The sequence below is a fragment of the Pundamilia nyererei genome, unplaced genomic scaffold (assembly GCF_000239375.1).
Source record: "Pundamilia nyererei isolate P.nyererei 1_Seehausen unplaced genomic scaffold, PunNye1.0 scaffold00030, whole genome shotgun sequence".
Taxonomy (NCBI): domain Eukaryota; kingdom Metazoa; phylum Chordata; class Actinopteri; order Cichliformes; family Cichlidae; genus Pundamilia; species Pundamilia nyererei.
In genome coordinates, this window is record NW_005187431.1 from 4,746,800 (window position 1) to 4,769,217 (window position 22,418).

The window sequence follows — 22,418 nt, forward strand, 5'->3', positions numbered from 1 at the left end:
CTGTGGGTCGCACGGGTTCACGCATCGACCCGAAAGCTCATCTGGTCTGATCTGATTTCCTCACAGCTGGCTGATGTGGAACAGTAGCCCAGATGTTGCAGAGATTACAACTCCCTGCTGTGTTTGTGGAGGGGTTGTGGCCGTTCAGGAAAATAAACACAATGGGACAATTTTTAGCGCACACAGGCCCACTCTGATGAATCAAGCCTCTTCCACAGAGACAGAACTCCCTGTTCTTTCTGTTTCTAGACATCAGATAACAAGCACAAAACATGTCGCATCAATTGTGCACCTCCTATGGTGTGGCTATATCACCTACCTTGGAGAAATTATGTGTGAAAAGTGGAACACGTGCTAAAACTGAACGATTAAACCACAGTCGACTTGGTTTGGCAGCTTTGGAGGCAAAAGTCATAAAAATAAGTACTACATGAAGCACAGCGCTGGCCAAACAGTGCATTCACCATTGATTTTTATCGCATCTTTTGACCTTAATTAGCAAACAACATGGCTGCATAGTAGTTATTTAATACTTACTGTATTGTAAAAGATGAGCACAAAGCCGAAATGGAAGTGTCTAAAATCTCCAAAAGTTGATTCTGTTCATCTGGACGCAGCGCTTTGTGGGAGAAACGTTTCGTCACTCATCCAAGTGACTTCTTCAGTCTCAGCTCAGGGAGGTCAGCTCCTTAATCGTAATTATTCAAATTCTCATGATCATTGATCAACAACCACTGACCAAAACCCACTGATCAAAGACCACTGATCAATGGCCATGAGTACCATTCACAGAGAGTTGGGGAATGACTGCAATCACAGCATTGTAAGATGGCGAAAGATGTACCCTTAGGCCCCCTCCTCGATTCAGAGATGGTCTTTCCCTTTTCACGTAAATGGCCTCCTTTACTGGAATGAGACTTTATATATCTGGAATGAAGACAATGTTATAGGTGACAGAGTTGATCAACTCTGTCACCTATAACATCTCCAAGTTTCTGGCTTCAATCCTCAACCCGCTGGTGGGCAGCTCTGAAAACCACATCCAGAACACCCTGGATTTTGTTGAGAAGGTGAGAGATGTCATTATGGAGGCAGATGTAACCATGGTCTCGTACGACGTTACATCTCTCTTCACTTGCATCCCAGTCACGGAAGCGTTGGAGGTAGTCCGTAAGAGATTACAGGATGACACCAACCTCAGCAACAGGACCACTCTCAGAATCGACGAAGTGTGTTTGCTTTTGGAACTGTGTCTTCATTCCACCTACTTCACATAGGGAGTGTTCGCCCAGGGCGGCAAACAGGCTAGGACCGCCACTGCTCCCAGCCCATTGTTCCTTCAGTGGGCTGGTTTCAGTCATTATGCAAATGTACTGTTTATAAGATTGGGGAAACCTGCAGTCAGCTCAGACTGAAGAAGTCACTTGGATGAGTGATGAAACGTTTCTCCCACAAAACGCTACGTCCAGATGAACAGAATCAACTTTTGGAGATTTACTTTCCTGGATGATTGAGAATGCATCAAGAAATGTCTAAAATATTCATTCTTCTGATGACCAGCAGAGGTCGCCAATTCTTATATTTAAAAAAAGAAGCAACGCTGTACAGAAGCATGAACTGTATCTAAAAGATGGAGATCAGTCATTGGCTTTTTCAGTCTGCATTTTTGAAGCATCAGTCTTATCATTCTGGCTGGGGGCATGTTTATTTCTGGGACCCAGAAATGACCATATTTGGACAAAGGGTGGCCGAGATAAGTTATCACCTAGGGCTAGTGAGCTTTCCTAAAAAACTAAATATTTATAAAAAATATGCAATAATTTGACTGACTGAAACCCAGACTTCCTGGACGGGCTATACCACCTATACCACAAAGCTAGCCATGTAATTTGTCAGATAATTTCGTTTAAAATGCCCCATGGCAGAGAGATCCAAGTGAGTGACTGAAATAAAACAAATAAATAAATTGTCATATTTAATCCATGTAACTTTATGGCTCATCAGTAGCCAAGCCTTTATACCAGGCAGTAAACACAAGCTTTCAAGCTTTATTTGGTCATTTTTAACACAGGTTGTCTCCCTTTTGGAGTGAGACTCAAGTGGTCATTAGAAGAACTGCAGTTTTGCCACAACCTTGTTGGCTTCATTGTTCAGCATTGGAGGCTGATGCTTGTACAGAGGCCAAGTGGAAAATTTCCCTATTGTTCGCATGATTTATTGCATGTATACACACTTTGCTCAAGACTTTGTCAAATTTTTGTTTCAAGTCCTGCTTCACACAAGTGTTTATTTTTACTGGCCCACTGGGAGTACATTTGATAGGGATTATGCTTGAGAAAATGCAGGAGGCTATATATACAGTGGATGAGTAGTATTCTTTTAATATTTAAAATTAAAGCCGGATAGTCAGCCTGAAAGAGTCTGCAGTCATTTGGAGGGCACATGAAATCTCCGCAGAGAGCCCTGTGTTCACTGTGAGGAGAAAATGTCTGCCACATGGACCCAAGTGGATCCTCACATATATTATATGAAAAGAAACAATGTTTCACAGGACTTTATGCAGTCTGCTGAAAAACTAAGTCCGTCCTTACTAGCCAGGTGCTGCTAATCAAATTTACTTGACTAACAGATCATCGGCAAGTGTGAGCATAATCATAAAAGAGGTTTTAGCAGTTTGCATGTCTGGAGCATTCAGGTGTGTTAACACAATGTCACAGTCTTCCCACGAGTGGATGTCCCAGCAAATTCAGCCCAAGATCACACAGTGCAATGCTCAGAGTCTGCAGGCTTCAGTTAGCATGTTAAATGTTAAAGTCGATGACAATAAAATTAGAAAAAGACTGAAAATCATGGCTTGTTTGGCTGTGCATAGACATCTTATTTTAAAAACTTTACTTCAGAAACTACATTCAACCATACTTGCTGAATCAGGTTTATAGTAACTGCCATTAGGCAATAAAGACAATATCTATTAGACCTCATTAACCAACGGGTGACATCACCATGGCTATTATATATAGAACCTGTGCTTTAAACCTCTGATACACTGATGGCAAAAGAGAAAACATTTACAACATTCGAGAAACAAACACGAGACTCCATTCACATCATTTTATTTTAATAGATCTCTATCATATACATACAGTACAATATGCTCAAGACAGATCTTATGGCACATATATTATTGTTGTACATTTTGCAGTCGCTGGTATTGCTGTGAGGTTACAGTAAAGTGACCATTTGAATCTGTTACTTAGGTAGATACAATAGGTGGCTTGACCTCAGTGGGTTAAGAGTAAGGTTGCTACAGCAAAAACACATGCACTGTCAAGTTATATATTCCGCTAGGGGTGGGTCACACATCCAGTTACACAGGCTGACACTTTAAGGGGCGGTGCTGTTGTTTTCCATTTAAACCCCTCGATTGTTGTTGTTGTTGTTGTCTTGGAATACGCTACAACAGTGGCTACTGTGATCCTGGACAGCTACGGGATGAACATGGTTTGGGTTTGCCCCAGTTTTAAATTTTTCTTCCTTCCACCGGACATAGAAACAGGGCCACTTCACTTTAAAAAGCTGCCATTGCACATTTAATAATTTGATTATGTGGCGGTGGAGATTTCTGATCTCTTTAAACAGCTTTAGAGCTCTGGGTTCAACCAAAACCTTGGATATCCAGTAGGAATGACGAACAATGGTGCGTTAGGATCTAGTATTCAGGTTTCTACCGCAATACAACATTACCATTAATACTACAGGTACAGAGTACTGCTAGGTATATTCACATATGTACAAACTCTGCCGTTCACCTGCAGAGACTTGACGAGCGAGTGTGCATTTCCTTTTCTATAGAGCATGTTCGAGATAGAAAAATAAAACAGTGATAAGACTACAAAATATTGTGTGCCACCGTCATCATTTTCACCCTGTATTGGTCCTTGTTTCAGTGAAAACACTTAACTCTTTCAGTCAAAGCATTAAAATAAAAAAAAGATAAAATGTCCAAAATATAATTTAAAAATTATATTAAAAAACAGCATCAAAACACAACAAAAAGATGATATGTAACATGATACTTTAAAAAAAATCTACAGCTTTCCCTTTCATCGGCTTACCAGAGTGCTGACGGTGTGAATGTTGTGCGCATACGGTATTTAAGAGTGTGAAAGTGTGAGCACCTTCGGTATCATCATTTAAACACACCTGCCGGTTAGGACCTCCCCCCCTTCCGTGTTTTGTTGAATCTGCTGAAAGTGCTTCACATACTTGGCATTGCACCCAGTGTCCTCCGTGGAGACTTATTGTCTCTAAATGTGCAATTTTTTGGCATTTGGACCTCCCAGTTATTCACCAATGCGTGTCAAAACAAAAGGGAAGAAATAGAAATGCAAAAACAATGCGCATTCATGTGGTGACATCACTGAAATGAAAGCAGAATAATAATGGTCGCAGGAATATGAGCGGAGGAGCGTGGAGGTGTGCTCTAGATGACCTGGCAGCAGCTGTGTGGGGTTGGCGTGCAGAGCAGACCCTCCTTGGGGCTCCGGTGAATGTTGACGGACAGAGTCTTGTCGCTCAGAGGCATCTGCAGCACACGGTTCTTCATGTTTCTGTGGTTTTCCCGGGCCAGGTCCAGCTCTCCCAGCCTCAATCGGCCCGAGCAGGGTCCCTCCAGCAGTGGATCTGCCAGTGCGTCTCCCAGCGGGGGCTGGTGGTACAGGTTGCCCCTGGGCGAGGGGCCACCCAGGAGCGAGACCTTATCTAAACTACCAGTGGATCCGCCCATGCACATTCTCCACATGGGACGGTCCTGGGCATCTCCACCAGCACTGCCGGCACTGCCAGCAGCAACACCTCCGCCACCTCCCCCTCCTCCCCCCGTTAAGTTGTGGAACTGAGAGCTTAGGCACAGGCTCATCAGCTTTAGGCTTTCCACCAGACCGCTGGCAGCCTTGGCTGTGCCTTTACCTTGGCCTGACCCTGATCCAGGACTGGCACAGTTGGAAGGACTGTCCTGTCCTGCCCCCGTTTTCTCTCCATCCTCTTTCCTCCCTCCTCTCTCAACCCCATGTTCATCTAGACTTACTGTGTCAGGTTTATAGTGACTTTCTGTATCATCATCGCTAGTCTCTGAGCTAGGAGTGAACGTGGCAACTGGTGCCAGTGCACCAACAGTTTTAGGTGAGGACATGAGTGTTGAAGGTGAAGGTATCCTAGAGTTCAGATTGAGGCTCAGGCTGGGTTTGGGCGGGCCAAGTCCCTGCAACTCCCTGCTCTCTTCCTCTTCCTCCTCGTCCTCCTTATCCTCCTCGTGGATCTGGTTGAGAATTGGAGCACTCATACGAGATGTCAGCCGATTACCGGACAAAGACGACGATGAGGAGGAAGCTTTGCAACGAAGCACCACTTGAGAAGGCAGTGTACAGGGGGGCAAACATTTGTCTTCTGCCCCATCTTCTTCCTCATCCTCTTCCACGCTGAAAAGGCTGGGACTCCGAGGTTTTCCAGGACCCACTGAAGAAAGAGAGCCCAACCTAAGGGGGTTGGAGTGGGGCTTTGCCAGAGGTCTGAGCCCTCTCTCCTGGTTTTGTTGTGGCGCCTGCTGCTGCTGGCTGGATGCTAGAGTGTGATTTTCCTGCCGCTGGCTGACATCTAGAAGAGCTGTTTTAGGCCTGGGGCCTTTGTGGAGGCTCTCAGCACTACGGGCAGGGGACTGCGGCCCTCCAGGGTGGGAGATAGCTGGACCCCCTAAACCATCGCTGACATCCTGGTGAACATCCACTCTGGTGGGCCAAGACTGCCTGCAAAGGGCCAAATACAATGTTGAGAATTAATAAATTACATACGATTCTTAAGTTATTTCAATGGTGGCAAAAAAATGACATTTACTTTTTTTTTTTCAAGAGACAAAAAAAACTGATAAATAAATAGAGTAAATACCTAGCTGTAATCAGCTAGAAAGGTTAGCATAAAAACTTATAGCAGCTAGCCTGGTTCTGTATAACATAACTAAAAATATAAAGCTAAATAAAACACTGAAGATTCCTAATAAACCCCCTTATAGCATATATAAGATATATGAAGTACACAAATATACCGTAAGCTACCAATTTATCAAAAGTTAGCAATTTTCTATATTTATAATCTCAAACCAAAGCTATCTGCTAACTGGCTCCAGGCTCTGTGCATTAATTAAAACCTGTGCATGCATTAAAACCATATAAATGTAAAAAAGTGATACCATGTATAAAATGTTGATCTTCAGGTGTTTGTTAATGACTCTCTTCCACCTCGTGTTACTCACTATTTTACGTATTTTAACAGTTTACACCAAGCTAAGCTAACGAGCCGCTAGCTATGCTTCACTGATTTGTTCTGAGACTCAAAGAAAATTTCTCAAAATGCTGAATTATTTACTTCTCTAATGGTAACAGCCACATTATTTTCTCCATTTATCCTACATTAGAATAAGAGTGGTAAATGGCCATGCTGTTAATATTTAATTCTGTTGGAGTGGTTGAATTTAAGTTCAGTGCTATATTGCTAGGAATTTATGAGAGATGGTTGAAGGCACTTTGGGAAATATGATGCTCCTCTCCAACTCTGACTGGCCTTAAAATTGTGATGCAAGACAATAGAGCTAAATATGTCGAATCCACAAAACAAGCAGTGAGATTATTCTTTAATCTATATTACTTTTTTCTTCTAATCTCATTTACTTAATATTTTCATAGAATTATATAAAATTCTCTTTATTTTAGAGGTTTAGTGTAACTTCATAGTTAAATCTTCAATGTTAGATTCAGTCTCTCAGAAGAGAAAATAAAAAGACGCTGCTTTTGTTCTGTTGCAGGATATTTCTGGTAGCACATCCCTCACAGTGTTGCTGATCTGCAGCCTCTCTTCTATTCTCAGTGTGTCCTTCAATCCCTGCTGAAAAAAAAAGGGCTCCGTCTGTCCATCCTCTGTCAGACTTGTTTTGCGTAAACTGACAGTACGCAGCACTGCAGAGGCAGCATTCTGTCTGTCTCAGGAAATGTTTGTGTATGTGCGCTGGGGTGTGTGTGTACCTGAATTGGGCCTTGCTGGGGCTGGGTGATCGTGTCTGGCTGTGTTGCTCCTTCTCTTGTCTCTCCCTCAGCATCCTCTCGGCCAGCAGGAAGTAGGTAGCTGTGATGTGATTGTACTGGTTAGACTCCAGAGCCCTGTGACGGAGGAGACAGAAATCAAATTGAGGTCCAAAATGCACAAAAGTATGCACGCGCACACACATATATGGAACACAGATCAACGCCTCACCCCACCCGTGAGTGGAAAAGGGAAGTGACGGGAGTGGAGATTTAATTTGACAGCTCAGGATTGACTGCCAGCTGCTTGTTAATGCCAATTAAACTGCTGAAGACACTCAATTACACTTCAGTGGGACGAGTGAACCATGACGAATCTTCGGAGATTATACAAGATAGAACAGCTTTGCATTGATTTTTACTTATGTGTGATTGTACGAGAGAGGGACACATACTCAGTTATGGCGTCTCTGTCTGCGATGCCCCCGAGCACCATGCGTTGGATGATGGAGCCATGCTCCTCCTCCGACAAGCTGCGATGGGACACCAGAGGAGTAGACAGCTTTGTGGCTGGGGAGGGGTCGACACCTTGAAGCCACTGATGGCTCTCAATCTGCTCTAGGGTCGCTCTCTTCTTGGGGTCTCTCTGCAGCATGTGGCCTATAAGACTGGAGGGAATCACAGTGGAGGTAAGTACTCCTGACGCACCAGAGAAACAGCTGGTCGTTGATGTAGGAATGTTTAAAAGGCAGAAACTGGTGTTACGAATGAAATAAGAATGGATGGTAATAGAAAATTTTAATTTATTACAGTTGCAGGGTTTTGTCCAAACCTGGCCATGTTACTGAACAGACTTACAGATGGGACAGAACTAAGGTATCTCATTTGTCTGGTTCTTTATTCTTTTTCTAAGTACTTATTGTTTTTATATGTGTAAAATAGCTCATAGCAACAGTAGGCTCTTAATCTTTATCAGCTAACCTAACAGCTAACCTCCTGGCACGAGTTCAAGCCTCCAGGCCTGTAATACAAGTAGGTGTACAGCAAGCAGAGCTTCCAACAAACTGTGCATGCTGTACACCTACACACGAGTGGAACAGGGTGTTGCCTATTCAGCTGCTAGCCGCACAGCTAACAAACGAGCCAGGATTATGAAGCGATGCGTTTTCTCTTGCAAATTATCAATGCACCTAATCTAGACTGATTAGAAGTTAGCACTTATGATATCTGACTGCACGTGTTTCTCCTCCAAACAATAGCAGTACTGAAAGAACCCTGTTTGGGTCTGCATACAAGCTATTTATTTTTTGCACTCTGGCTTAGCAAGATATACTAAATCCACTGGCTAAATCCCCCAAACAAATAGGTAGAAGTGCTGTTTTATCAGGCCCACGTTGGCAATAGATTTGGATGAGGGTTCAAATAAACATCACACAAACTGGGCTACGTGCCAATATTTGGGGTGCTTTGTGAAAGTCAACCTGACCCAATGAAGCCATGTTCACTAACAGTATGTGTCTGCAAAGCTTCAGCCGTTCAAAATGTATTCTGCAACTATTTCGCCCAGCTCTGCTTTGACTCATCGTTAAACCCTCACAATGTTAAAAATAGAAGTCCAATTTTAAAGGGTGCATTAGATACACTTAACGCAGCACTGCATCTCTGGTGGAGCAGCTGACTGCAGCACTGAGTGAAAGCAGGACAACGAAGGGAGACCGCACCTCTCTCTTTGCTCTCTTTTCTTCACACATCTACAAACATGAAATATGCAGCACCTGCAGAGTACTCTGTCCATCTTTGCGGCTATGTGCGTGCGCTTGTTACTTACTCTCTGCATGCATGGGAGATGTGCGACGGCACCGTGTATTTGCAGTCCATGATCATAGTGAGCGTTTCGCTGTCATTAGCCTCCTGAAAGGGGGGCTGACCACAGACCAGCATGAAGAGGATCACGCCCAGACTCCAGATATCTGCAGAGACACAGAGAGAGAATGTGGTCAGTTTATAATGAACAAGTCATTACGGTCAGAAAAAAGCTGTTGTTTTTGTAAGAAGGCCAGAAAATAAAGATGACTGATCAACTAAGTGAAGCCCGCATGTTCTGTCTGCTTAGCGACCTAGATAAAGAAGAACCCCCCGCCCCAAAAAAAAACAAAAGCTGTCTCTTCCCCAAGTTCAAATGAAGCATGAATCATATTCGATCAGAGCCATTTCCATGAATGTGTGCCAGCTTAGGACACATCTGTCTAACCGAGGATGAAGCTCAGTGCTGCTGCCTGCCGCCAGCGTCATGCTCACACTTACACTGGTGCACGCGCTTCCACACAAACGCGCCGTCCAGGGAAAGTGGGTTAACGTGTTCATCCCTCAAAGCTTCATACAAATGCTAATTTTATGGAACGCTTCTCTTGGTCTGATTCAAAAGAGCAACTTTATTGCTCAGGGCTTCCACTGCTGCTCGGGTCAGCAGGATGGTCCACTGACACACATTCTGCTGTCATATACAGACTGCGAGCAGAGGCTGCGACATAAAAGCAAGCAGACTCGGTCTTAGTCACGGTTTTGACCCATTTTCAGCAAATTTCATAGTAAGCTTTGTCTGCTCTTAAGATTGACTTAAGTAAAAAACACAAAATCCAGGTTTAATTTAGCACCTGTATCATTTCTTAACCCTAAAATGATTTAATCACACATCTATAAAATGCATTTGACCATTAAACTAGTGGTGTGCGACACTTCAAATTTTGACATTAATCCGATACCCACAAAATACAGGGCCAGTATTGCCAACACCAAAACTGATACTGATATTTTTAACTTATAAAGTCAGCTTATGTAGGTGAGACCACTGTGTCATGATTAGATGAATCATCATCAATTTGCAATTTTACTGAGGTTTTTACTTTTTACAATAATTAGTTTAAACAACAAAATACACATTTCTGCTTTTCATGCATTTTGAAACTGTGTTTTTTTGGACCTGAAATGTAAATGTGCTGTCTTTAAAGCACTTCGGGTCGACATGTGTTGTTTAAATGTGCAATCAATAGGTTGTAAGTAAAATAGATGTGACAGTCAACACAAAAAGGCATCTTCTCATTTCCAGAAAAAACAAATTTATTAGGTAAACCAAATACTGAACTTGGAGGATAGGATATCAATATGATATCAGTACAATATCGACAGTATTGATACTGTGGATATTTGGATCGATCTGCCCACATCTACATTAAACCCCACAAACATGTTCCATTTTACTTTGAAATAAGTCACATTATGAAAGCTAAAGAGATGCTAGTTAGCATCTGGTTTTCAAACTGAAATAAATTATTTTATGTCACTAGCAACTGTGGAACAAGCTGCAAGCTGTTCGCTCCTTTTAGATTACTTTTTAGACTTTCCTAAGATAAATTTGGGCCCTTGTCAGCTATGAGATACTCTTTGTTCATTAGCTAGTTCATTGTGTTTGTTAGCTAGCTAGGTGCTAATTTTCACTATTAGTGTTTAGGCATTACATCAGTGTTTAGAAGAGTGGTGACCTAAGGAACTTGGAAAGAAAGCAGCTAGGCTTCTTTAAGTTTTGAAGACATTTCACTGCTCAGCCAAGAGACCTCTTCGGTTCTAAAACCAAAAGGTGGAGAGTCTCAGGTATTTAAATCCTAGCAGAGGTCGAAGATGCTATGCAATGTTTCCATTTTTGACCGAGAAGACAAATGGTTTGAAAGAGGAGTAAAGGAGGCTATTTATGACCACTGTGAACAACCATCATTTATCAGTGGGCATGGCTTACAACACCAACTGTCTCCCACCTACAATGGAGTCTTAAAATTCCTTCTCAGGTGCCTCAACCCCCACTCACATCTTGCATTAGCTGATCTAGCTGATCTGTGGTAAAGACCCACAGCTTTTTTCACACCTTGGTTAATGTGATGGCACACATGACTAATAGCGGGACAACCACCACCTAAGGGACAGCCCCCACTAGGGTTTTAATACCTGGGACTCTCCACCATTTGGTTTTAGAACTGAAGAAGCTTCTTGGACAAAACTTAAAGAAGTCCAGTCGTTTTCTTCCCAAGTTCCTTAGACTATCATGACCTGCATGACTGAGAACTTAGACAAGAGTGGTGATGATAAATGTAATAAAACCAGCTTTTGCAGTGCAGTCATTTTGTGAGTTCCTGTGTGACTAGATAGCAGGTAGCTAGGTCCTAAACAAGCTTGCTAGCACTCAATCCTCGCGCCCAAATATGCCAATTTCTAGCTAAAAAAAAAAGACAAAAAAGCAAACCGTAAAAAGATAATAATTTAAAAAAATTAAAATGGGAGTGCAAAAGCAATGGGTGATGTCGCTGTAGCTATGTCCACCTTTTATATACAGTCCATGGTTTTCTCAAAGGAACAGCACATGGTACAGCATGCTACAATTACTATCTGAACAAAACCTGTGCTCTTCTAACTCGGAAGTTTGAGAAGACCCAAAAAAAGGAGGTAAACAGATTGGAAGTGGGTTTACAGTGCTCGGGACCCCTGGTGATACGTCTTCATATCACTCCAGTTTGCCAGGATACGCAGGAGAGTTCAATCTGGTGGAGTAAATGTGGCAGTTTACTGTGGGTGGTGAGGATTTATTGCTTTGAGGCAGTGAAAGAGTGCTCCATACTGCTGATGGAGGGAGCAAATGCTGCTGCAGCCCCCACTGCCACCTTACCCCCAACCAACGTATCCTAGCAACCGCGACCCTGCTCCCTCATTACTTGCGTCAGCGGACGGCCAAACTTCCTTCCTCGATAACTTTATTTATAAACCAGATGGCTCACACATCTCTGGATAACACTGTTCGCGTCAGCGCACATCAGCATCTCTCTCGCTAACAACGCCGACTCTTTATTGGTGACAGCTGGCAGTGTAAACATCCTTTCTGCTGCCCTGAACACCGTTTTAACAATGATAACCAACAGGATAACCAGTCCTGTCTTCACCGGGTTAACCCTGAACACTGAGTGGGCCAACTCAAGCATCCTGTCCTACTCATCTTTATACAACATCTTCTTCTAAATCAATCAATCAATCAATCAATCAATCAATCAATCAATAAACATTTCCATTTATGTATGGTCATTATGCATAGATATGCTTTGAAGTATGCATGTACCCAGAATAATCACTATTAGGTAAGTTATTTCTTTTTTAGGTGTAGGTTGTGCTTCATGAAGAGGAAGAGGAAATCTATATTTAACTTTCCATTTACTGAAGACAAAAAGGAGGGAGCCCACACACCGAAGAATATTTACAGAGAGGACTCATTTGTCCAACAAAATCATTTAATTTTAAGTTTTTCATAGAAGAATACCGTTTCGCGCACATATCTGGGTCTCAATTTTCCTTTTAATTTCACTTCTAGTCTGCCATGACCCATTCATTTTTCAACTTAAGGCTGAAATCGCTACACTGAGTGACAAAAACAAGTATTTTAAATACAGAGTGATTGTTAGTTACATTTATACAGCAGTAAGGTTTGATGGGCATTTTCACTATGTTCTGATATTTCATTAAGTGACAAGCAACAATAAACAGCATACTAACCTCTAATGAAAAACTGTGAGAGCTAAGAGATGAAGAAGTTAAATTTGAAGCAATGTGACACCATTTATAAATAATTATAGTTTTTGTGTGGTTTGCTTGAAGCTTGGAGTGTTTGCCTCCTGCAAATTGGCTCCTTCTGCACAATCTGCAGGACTGACTCATGTTTAATCTCAAAATATTTTCAGCACTTCCTGAAAAAAAACAAAAACCAATGCCAAGCAGGCCCGAAGTGAGAAAGCCAGGCGAGGACAGCTTCTTATCTCTGCAACAAACTGGGGCGACCGCCACATGGCAAGTCACCGGAAAAGCTCAGTTGCCCTACAGACTGTCAGCAGGTAGCCTGGCAGCAGTGTAATCCCAGCCCAGGTTTCCTCAAAGACCTGAACGTCAGGACTGCTGGCCTCCATTTAGCCTGTTCGCCCATCAGACAGCACTGCTGATACAATCACACAATATTACATCCCGGCTGGGTGGATAATCCCTGCAATCAAAACATCATCATCTCAGCTGAATGAGCAATAGTGCACAGGCAGTATGCACGGTCCAGAGAACAAACGCACACACGCCGCAAAATGTCCACTAACAAGTGCTCAGACAGGCCCCACACATTTAGCAACTCACACATCATCCATACGAAAACACACACGCGCAGTCAAATAAGACTATTATTGCTTTCAAAATATGGACGCCGCTTGGCACAAAAGAGAGTGAGAGGCAGTGAAGGCAGAGAGAAGAAAATAGCCACTGCAAATCCACTCAGTCAGAAAAACAGAAAATGCTTTTCTCCTGCTCCTGACAGAGAGGCCTCTGGGTAGACAGAGGGACTCCTGATGCCTTTTTCTCGCTCTGTCAGTTTCCCTCTTACTTCCCTTTCTTTCTCTTGCCCTCTTTTCCCTCACTCTGCACAATTATGTTTGATTTGTTTTCCGTTACAATATAATTCAATATCTTAACTGCACCTCAGCAGCAAGAACTGGAAGCACCATTGATGGGAGAGACGATGTTGGGGTGGGGTGTTGGGGGGTGGTGGTGGTGACACTGATGGTGAGGTGAGTGCGCGCTCCAATTACAGAAGAAGAGAGTGCTGAGAAACCAATTTCAGCCCGATCTGATATCAGATTTTGTTATTCACAGAGAGGCAAATGAAAGCAAACTGCAGACAGAAATAAACTGCAGGTGCAGGACTGCAGGGCTGTGGATCATCTCATTTCCAGGCTTCAAGGTATGCTATCATGCTCTGAACTTTGAACAGCTCCTCTCCTTCTATCAGCTGCCTGATAATACCGGCAGTGTGCCAAGCAGGTCTACAGGTTCCTTACAAACCATTGCAGGCCATATAGCTTGGTCAGAGCTATCACAGCTGAGACGGTGATTGAATGTGAATATGAGCTGCTGCTTGATACAACACTGCACTAACAACTCAGACGGTGTCCTGTTTTAGTAAAGCTAAAGCTGTAGGAACTAAAATAAATCACCACAGATGTACCCCAGCAGCTACTCTCTGTCACTTCTTCAGACTTACCCACAGCAGGAGCGTCGTATTCATCCCCCAGCAGTATTTCAGGCGCTGAGTAGGCCAGTGAGCCGCAGGAGGTGTTTAGTTTTTTCCCAGGTTGAAACCGGTTGCTGAACCCGAAGTCAGTGAGCTTGACGACACCCTGCTTCTCGAAGAACACCACGTTTTCAGGCTTCAGGTCCCTGTGCACCACATGTAGCCGGTGGCAGTAGGAGATGGCATGGACGATTTGGGCAAAGTAACACTTGGCCACCTTAAAGAGAAGAGACAAATGTAAAAAAATACAATAAAAATGCTCCAAAACCCAGAAAACAAACAGCAAACTAAAAAGAAGTTAGCAAGAGTTAGCTTGAGAAAAGTTTGGAATAGATAAAGAGTCAGGATCTGCAGAATTAGAGCGGGAAAATTTGACTCAAACTTGAATATTTAACTCCAACAGATTACTAATGTTAGTGTGGTGTTTGCAACTTGTTCCTGTTTTTCTGAAGTGGCCAGAAAGTACATGTAGCTAGCTAGCTTAGCAAGAAGACCGGAATAGCTAATCAACGATCGCAGAAACATGGCAAACACTTTGTTTTTCCACTTTTGTTTCCTGATAAAACAGACAACATAACTATTATGCAGTTAGTGAGTTTTAGAGGTGCTTGTATGAAGAATTTTTATTTCGTTTAGGCACGACCCCATCTCTTCTTAAACACGTAAGAAAATATGAAGGGAACTTTGAACAACCAGTGTCAAACATACAGTGATTATTAACAACTATATGTTTTTATAAAAGATTTATTACAAATGTGATTATCATCTTTCTTTCACGTGTCACATTGAACATATGTTGCCTGTATGCAATGTTGTGATAAACAAAATTTGCATCTGCAAAGGAATTTTGTTCAACTCGCCGCTAAATATGGAATAAAGACCCCTTTTGCCCTCCTTTAGTTACAGTGTTCTTGCTTTCAGCATCACTGTTGCTTACTTATGTCTAGAATTTATTAACTTCCAAGTATCTGCATATATAATGCTTCTGGCTACCATTGAACTATTCTTCACTATATTTCCTCACAATTTCATACTAGCTAGAAATAAACCAAACCAATGCAACCAAATTCTGTTCTTTTAAAAAATGCTTCCCTTCCCTTCCCTTCCCATCTCCAGATAAACTAAATTAACCCTAGAGCACTATCGCTATAAATAGTAACACGCTCACTAATGCCGGGTGATTTATACCCGGTATAATATAACCAATGAAAAGTAATCAAATATATCAAAATATGACAACACATGACAAATTAGAGTGGTCTTCTTTTACTTTCAACTGTGCCATATCTAACAAAATGAAAAATAAAACTCCTAAAACAAAATAATGACTCTGGAAAGCTGGTCTTTGGTCCACCCATTCCTGGGACATTTGAGACTTCCCTGGTGATGGCACAGGCTCCTCGACACGCAAACAGCTGCAGGAGTGAGAAATCATGTAAATGTATTTTCTCGGGTGTAAATCACCCAGCGATAGTGTTCTAGGGTTAATGTGTTAAGGGTCTTTCTTCAAGTACCCAAGATCAAGTACAGAAACAAAGAAGTAACTCAAGGTTTGGTAGACTGCATGAAGGACACCTCTGCATGTTCATTAGCCCCACTAACCTCCTCGCTGAGGCCTCCTTCATGTTTCATGATGCAGTCATACATGTCTCCTCCGTCGCCCAGCTCCAAGATGAGGTAGAGCTTTGTGGCTGTATCGATGACCTCGTAGAGGCGTACCACGTTGGGGTGTTGCACCATCTTCATGCATCGCACCTCCTGAAAAAGGTGACCCCGTGCGACCGGGTCCAGCTTCGTCTTATCGATCACCTTCACCGCAACCTGAAAGACAGAAGTTAGAACTGATCAGAACAATAGCAGCACTGGTAACGTCAGCAGCTGTTGAAGCACTTGCACAGAAACAGTGAGACTGTATTATCTTCACTTAGAGGTGCTTAGTAGAGCTAGTACAGATGTTCTGATGTCCACCAAGAACAGAATCACACTATCAGAAATATTTAGTCTCATCAGTGCTCCCAGTCACCCTTCTGTGGTATGCCTGTTTCTAAGAACAAGGGTGACGTCTTTAAAAGTATTTTTTAAAAGAAATCTAGTAACTGCCAACAAATGATTGAACTTGCATATACGGACTTGGACGAGCATACCTTTTCTCCAGTGAATACATGGCGGGCCAGTTTGACCACAGCAAAGTGTCCACGACCCAACGTCTTGTCCAGGTCGTACAGCCCTGCAATCTTCCCATCATGATGGCGCTTCAGCCCCGCCATGGCGGTTGGCGGATGGGGAGGTCGGAGCTGCCTTCTGTCACCTGCCGGTCTTCGGCTGTCAGTCCTTCATCTTCTCCTGATTAGGCTGAACGTACGTGAGGTTGGTGGTGGTGGTGTTTGAGCTAATTCTGGGCTAACTGTTGATCTCCTTGTGGTAGATTTGATAGCAAGATACTCAACTGGTTGTGGCAAATATTTCGGGTTTTGAGTGCTCCACTCAGTTCAGTCCCACTTCGCTATGATCTGAGGGTGAGAACGGGGAAAACAGTAAGAGATACAAGAAACCAAAACACAGCCACTCATGATAATAGTCACTTACTCTGCTAAACAATGGATCATGAACCTGTCTGATGAACTAATATTTGCTCACCATTACTGCTCATTACTTTGGCATTAGCTGGACCAAGGCCACAGTATCATAATAATAATAGCTCGAATTGCAGAGAGTGAGCCAAGAGTCTAAAGTCCAGTTGTTATGTAAGGTTATCTTTAACAGTGCTTGGAGAAAACTTGAAGAGTCGTGGTTTGTCATGGTCAGCATCTCATTGTGCAAAAAAAACAAAACAAAGCATAACTAAAACCAATATCATTAGCTTTGTAGGTATTTGTTCATAAACTAGTGTTGGATAAATTATAACTCTGAACTAAGAGTAACATCAGGGAACAGCAAGCAGAGACCATGAGTGTTCAACAGCCCATCCTATCCAAAAATCTATATTCTATTATAGACTATGGGATTGCTGTCTGCCAGAATCAGAAAAAAACTAACAGACTGACATATTTTAAGGTATAACTAAACAGCAAAATCAACTACATTTATAATATCAATTTTTTTTAAAGTGTCTTTATTTGCTATGAAATTTAAAAAAATGAAAACAGAAAATAGCAATAAAATATGGAGAACCCAACACAGTACATTAGGAAATATAGTGACAAGTTTATATTCAGAGAGGATATTTGGAGATTGACTTTTGATCATGTTTTGACTCACATTTGTATGTTACATTCATACATGTAGTTTTTGGCCAACAGACAAACACTACACCTACTCTGAGTTGCATTTACTGTCTCAGTGCTGTGCAGGATAAAAGGCTAGGACATATGCACTGTTATTTTAAGGGCTCAAAAAACTTGTATTATTTTTTATAATTAGGTTATTTCTTTGTTTTCTTTTTCTTTTTACATATTGTAAGAAATTGTGCCTAAAAAGCCAACAAGGAAGTGCCTTAAAGTGGCATTTAATAACCACCAGGGGGAAAACCCAGTGGTTGCAAAAAGACTTCTGGTCCTACAGCAGTCAATGGGGGAAAACTCCCTGAGCCCTGACTTGTGGAAACACTTTTCCTGATTAGTTTAGAGTCTCATTCAAATCCAAATGATCATTAAAATGATCTCATTTTGGTTTTTATCGAGCAACTCCAATGAGAGACTGGACTACAGTAAGTTCATTTTGGAAATCATGATCACAACGGAGGATTGCACATATGTTCTCTGGCTAAGGTCTCAGCTGGTGAGGGCTGGGTTTCCCAGTCAGATCTTCCAATCCCAACATGGTTATAGCAAAAATGCTTATTTTGAGACTTTCATTATTTTTCAAACAATATGTTAATTGAGTTTTATATTACAGAACAAGCAAAGAAGAGACTTTAAATTTGAATGGGTTACCTCACGGTAGCGGTGTCCATCTGTTATACTAACCACCAAATTTTTTTTTTTTACAATTTTACAAACTTCATTAAAGATTAAAGCATCTGCCACATCATTTTCCGTCACTCTAGCAAGCCACTCAATTATTTCTCCTGATTCACATTAGCTCAGGAATGATACTGTACAGGCTACATTTTGATTTTCTATCTGTCACCTTTTGCCTGCCCAAGATGACAAACTAAACTAGTTCATCTCAAATTCTGATACGCTTATGTCAGACGCCCCTGCCCCGATTGCCACAAGCTTCTCTCGTCATGCAGTGTGTTGCTTCACGGCCCTGGATTACGAAACAATGCCTGCAGGGGAGGCATGCCATTCCGCTTCCAAGAACCTGCATACCAGGAGCATGGCGACGACACAAAACACACAATTTGCAGGCCAAGAACATTCCTGTGTACTGATCCTCGCCTAGGTGTGTCCAACTCACCTGAATTTAAAAGACAACACATTTCCAAACAGGTGTTGTCAGGGGACACACCTATCAACTAAATACAGTAAGAAAAGCAAAATAAAAGCGGCTCTAACCTAGTAGCAGTCTGCGGTTGCTTAAATCAGACTATGAAAGCCTAAAACGCTCTTTGGGCTTTTTGGGAGAAATGTACCTGTGAGAAAAGAGTGAGTCATGTTTCTTATAATAGGAGGCTGACATCTTCATCTTTCTGATTTTTCTTTCACTCACACACACAGACGCAAAGTAATATCAACAGAGCTCAACTCTTTGCCTCTTTGACAACGACAACATGTAGGTGTTAATGCTTCAAGACACTGAAGAAAAGAAAGGAGACACACAGACACACACACAGTCCTCTCAAGAGCGCACACACTGATGCACTCGTCTGATGATAGGGCAAGTTAGGTGAGGTCAATGTGCGTTGCTGTGTGCTGATAAGCAAACCTGGGCGTTGACATTAGCCCATCTAAATCTAGACCTCATGTTTATCTCAGCAGACTGAGACCAGTCTAACGCCTGGTGATGGAAACAACAACAAGGTACAAAAATGCACTTTTGGTGAAGTTTGCTCTCTTTTTTTTAATTTTGTTTGTTTTTTAACAACAAAGCCAGCCATCCCTCTAGTCTCTGCGACATGTGAACATACTGTACAACTGTATACCAGTCATGCATGCAAAGACATTGGTTGTGTAACCGGTCCAAGGTGATGATGGAGTATTGATTTACAAGGTTTGTGTGCGCGTGTGTACTTGCGTGCACAAAAGTACACATACGCAGATTATGAGGCCAAGGACCTGTTATAATTGCTGCTCCAGACTCCCAGCCTGTGAGACTTGAGATAAACTGGAAGAGGGTGTGGGGTCATCAAATCTATGGTTAATAGTAAAATCAGTTTCCTGGTACATTTGATTAAAGTATAGACCAATAGGCTAAATATAAGCACCATTGTTCACATGCAAACTCTTTGATAGTAAACAGTTCCTGCTTCAGGGTCAAAGACACGCAATTTAGCCTCCAACGCGGCTCTGATAAATCCCTGACCCTGATGCTCTACTTTATCTGCATTAATTTTCGTTTTTATGTTCCTGCTGTGCCAGTAAATGACAGTGGTTGTATAACAAACTAATACAGAAATAACAGGAACATTAGAGTGCCAGCAATCCCTCATGCATATAAGAAGTACACTACAACACCATGAGCCTCCTTCAGCTCTGTAACCCGCACTTCCATGTCTCCTCTGTATGTTATTGAAGGTGTATAATAAAGTTCCATCCCTGTAAACTAGCTTCCCTATACCACGGGAAACACTTCATGCGCCCCTCACACCGGATTCATCAATCTCAGCGGTTTTCTGTCTTAAAGCTGTTAGATGACCACCCTGCCTTTTATCTCTCACATTTTTATTTTTTCCCTACACCCGCATAGGTGCTACTGCCCATATGGGACCAGCCAACTGTCAACATGCCTGCTGGCTGCATCCACAACAACATGACAGTGCGGAGAAGAGCAGCCTGCGCAAACGGCGCACATACGAGAGGCGAGCGGACACGGGCAGCATGCTAAAATGATACCCGAAAGATGCGCAGTGAGGGGAAAGTGCCCCCCAGCTCAAACCCAAAGGAGGCCCAGCTGACTTAACACACCTTTACTACACAAGACCCCCCCCCCCCAAAACACCGCCAGAATGCCTGCAACTACAGCAGTCCTACTCACCACAGAGGAATCTGAAGCAGCGTCCATTCTGGCACATTTACACCTGCGGGAGCGCGCGGGGCTCCGGACGGTGAGCCGCAAGGTTTTAACGAGACCGCAGTTCAGTGAAAATCCCGGTACCGAGGACAGCACACCGGCCACGGATCATTCCAGCGAGTCCCCGTGTTAATGTGTCACACTGTCAACTCAGGATCTCTCTCCCTCTCCCTCCCCGAGCTTTCAGCTGCGTGAAGTAAACACAGAGGGCAGGCCGATCGAGGGCGTGTGGCTTTCAAAATAAAAGCGTAAAGGAACTAGTGTGGGAAATGTGCGAAAATAGATAAACAAATAATACAGAATTTAAAAAACATATTCAAAAACTGCGGGAAAATAATAATCACTCGGATACGTGTATTTAAAATACATTTAATAGTTTCATTAGTTCATTCTCTGACTCTCCCCAGAGATTAATGTGTTTTTTTAATCCCGTCTCATCTTCCCTGAGTCTGGTTCTGCCTGAGGTTTCTTCCTGTTAAACACTGTCCCTTCCCAAGTCCCTTCTGCAAGGGGGTCGTTTGATTTTAAGGGTTTCTCACTATTATTGTACCTTACAGTATAAAATACCTCGAGGTGGGTGTTGTTGTGGTTTGGCGCCATATAAGTCAATCTGATTTGAATTGAACTTTCTGGATTTGGCACAGTTTGGGGCTCGAGTGTTTGCAGGTTTTTCTCGCTATTTATTTAAATTTTTTCCAAATCTTACAAAGTTTGATAATATTTTGAGGAAGAAATCTGTATCAGGGCAACTAAACTAGTACATTCACACGGACAAGTCAGCAAACGTGCTTAATCCTTTTGCATTATAGATATGTGACGTACTAAAATGCATGACAACAAAAATTATGTTTTTTTCTTTAAAATTTCACAAAGTATTAAAGAAAAAAAATACCATTAACAGAAATCTTTCTTTTTTTATTGTCTTCCTTCAGATGTTGAACATTGCCTCCGATTTTTGCTGTTCTAATGGAAATAAAGAGGAAACCTGACGTAAAATGGAGCTTTACTTTGGTTTTATTTTGAAAGACATTAGAGAGCGTTTCCGGTCTTGTCACGGGTAAATGACGGCTCCATGATCACTGCGCATTGGTACCATTCATCTCTGACGTCAGAGCTACGCTCAGAGAAAAGCGTGTTTATCGGGCCCACGATAACAACACTAAATATACTTTATCTCATTTCTTATTAACTGACCTGTGCTCCTGCTCTACAGCCCGGCATTAGTCATTTAACGCTTTCAGGGTGAAATATATCCCGGGATGTTTAATGTGGCTCGGCCCCAAAACAGAACAAAGGCTCGTTATCATCGTTATTTGTGTTTTAATGATACTGTAAAAACCAGAGCAGCTGTGAATCGGACCTCCGATTGCAGGCCTCCTCCAGTCCTCGGGCGCATTATCTCCGTGTCCCTGCTCTGTGCACCCAACCAGCTGGGAGACGTTCAAGCGCGCTGTTATGTAATATTTACAAGCTCCTCTCTGAGGTTTGAAGAGGAACCTGTTTGGCTGATGACAGCATCTCCCAAAATGGTGGCTTATTTCAGCCAGGACTGGGGAGCTCTATAAAAAAGCTCTTTAAAAATAAAAGTGGGGAATCTGTTTCAAAGAATTGGTGCAAAGCTGCTCTGTGCTTTACCACATAATTACCATACTAAACATCTCACAGCTAACAGTTATTTAAACAAATGATTTACTGAGCAAAATGACGCACGTCAGCTTTGCATTTAGTGGATCAGATTTAAACATCTGAAAAACTATCACTAGTTTTTAAGTAAATATGAAGAGACAAAGAGGCTATGCTCCACTACATCAGCCAAGATTAACCAAGACTGCCATCTAGTGGCCAAGTGACAAAATGGTTCTTGGCGCTCGGTTTTTATGTTTGTTTGGGTTTTTTTGCCTTACACTCCAACGATCACTTTAGCGACACGTTGAGGCTAAATTAGGAAGCACAGAGTAATTAAAAACGGAAGTATTTACGTTAAATGATTAGTTGACTGTCAGTTGTCATATTAAGTGTGGTTGGATAGGTTAACCTTG

At 42.3% G+C, this 22,418-nt stretch overlaps 1 protein-coding gene across 1 annotated transcript; it reads right to left on the minus strand.

Moving 5' to 3' along the window:
* Positions 1-4,042: 4,042 nt before the first annotated feature.
* Positions 4,043-20,596, minus strand: LOC102195299 (SNF-related serine/threonine-protein kinase-like). Its single transcript, XM_005728908.2, has 8 exons — positions 20,344-20,596; positions 16,350-16,715; positions 15,808-16,026; positions 14,176-14,422; positions 8,896-9,037; positions 7,523-7,735; positions 7,071-7,205; positions 4,043-5,801 (listed from the first exon to the last, which is right to left on the minus strand). The coding sequence occupies exons 2-8, from the start codon at positions 16,470-16,472 to the stop codon at positions 4,484-4,486; spliced, it is 2,397 nt and encodes a 798-aa protein (XP_005728965.1). The 5' UTR covers positions 16,473-16,715; positions 20,344-20,596; the 3' UTR covers positions 4,043-4,483.
* Positions 20,597-22,418: the final 1,822 nt, after the last annotated feature.

Coding starts and splice junctions, on each gene's coding strand:
- LOC102195299 (XM_005728908.2), bottom strand. CDS start 16,472: ATGGCGGGGCTGAAGCGCCATCATGATGGGAAGATTGCAGGGCTGTAC. Junction 7,736..8,895: donor ATCTCCCATGCATGCAGAGA/GTAAGTAACAAG, acceptor GATTCCCTCCAG/TCTTATAGGCCACATGCTGC. Junction 7,206..7,522: donor GACAGAGACGCCATAACTGA/GTATGTGTCCCT, acceptor CCTCCGTCACAG/GGCTCTGGAGTCTAACCAGT.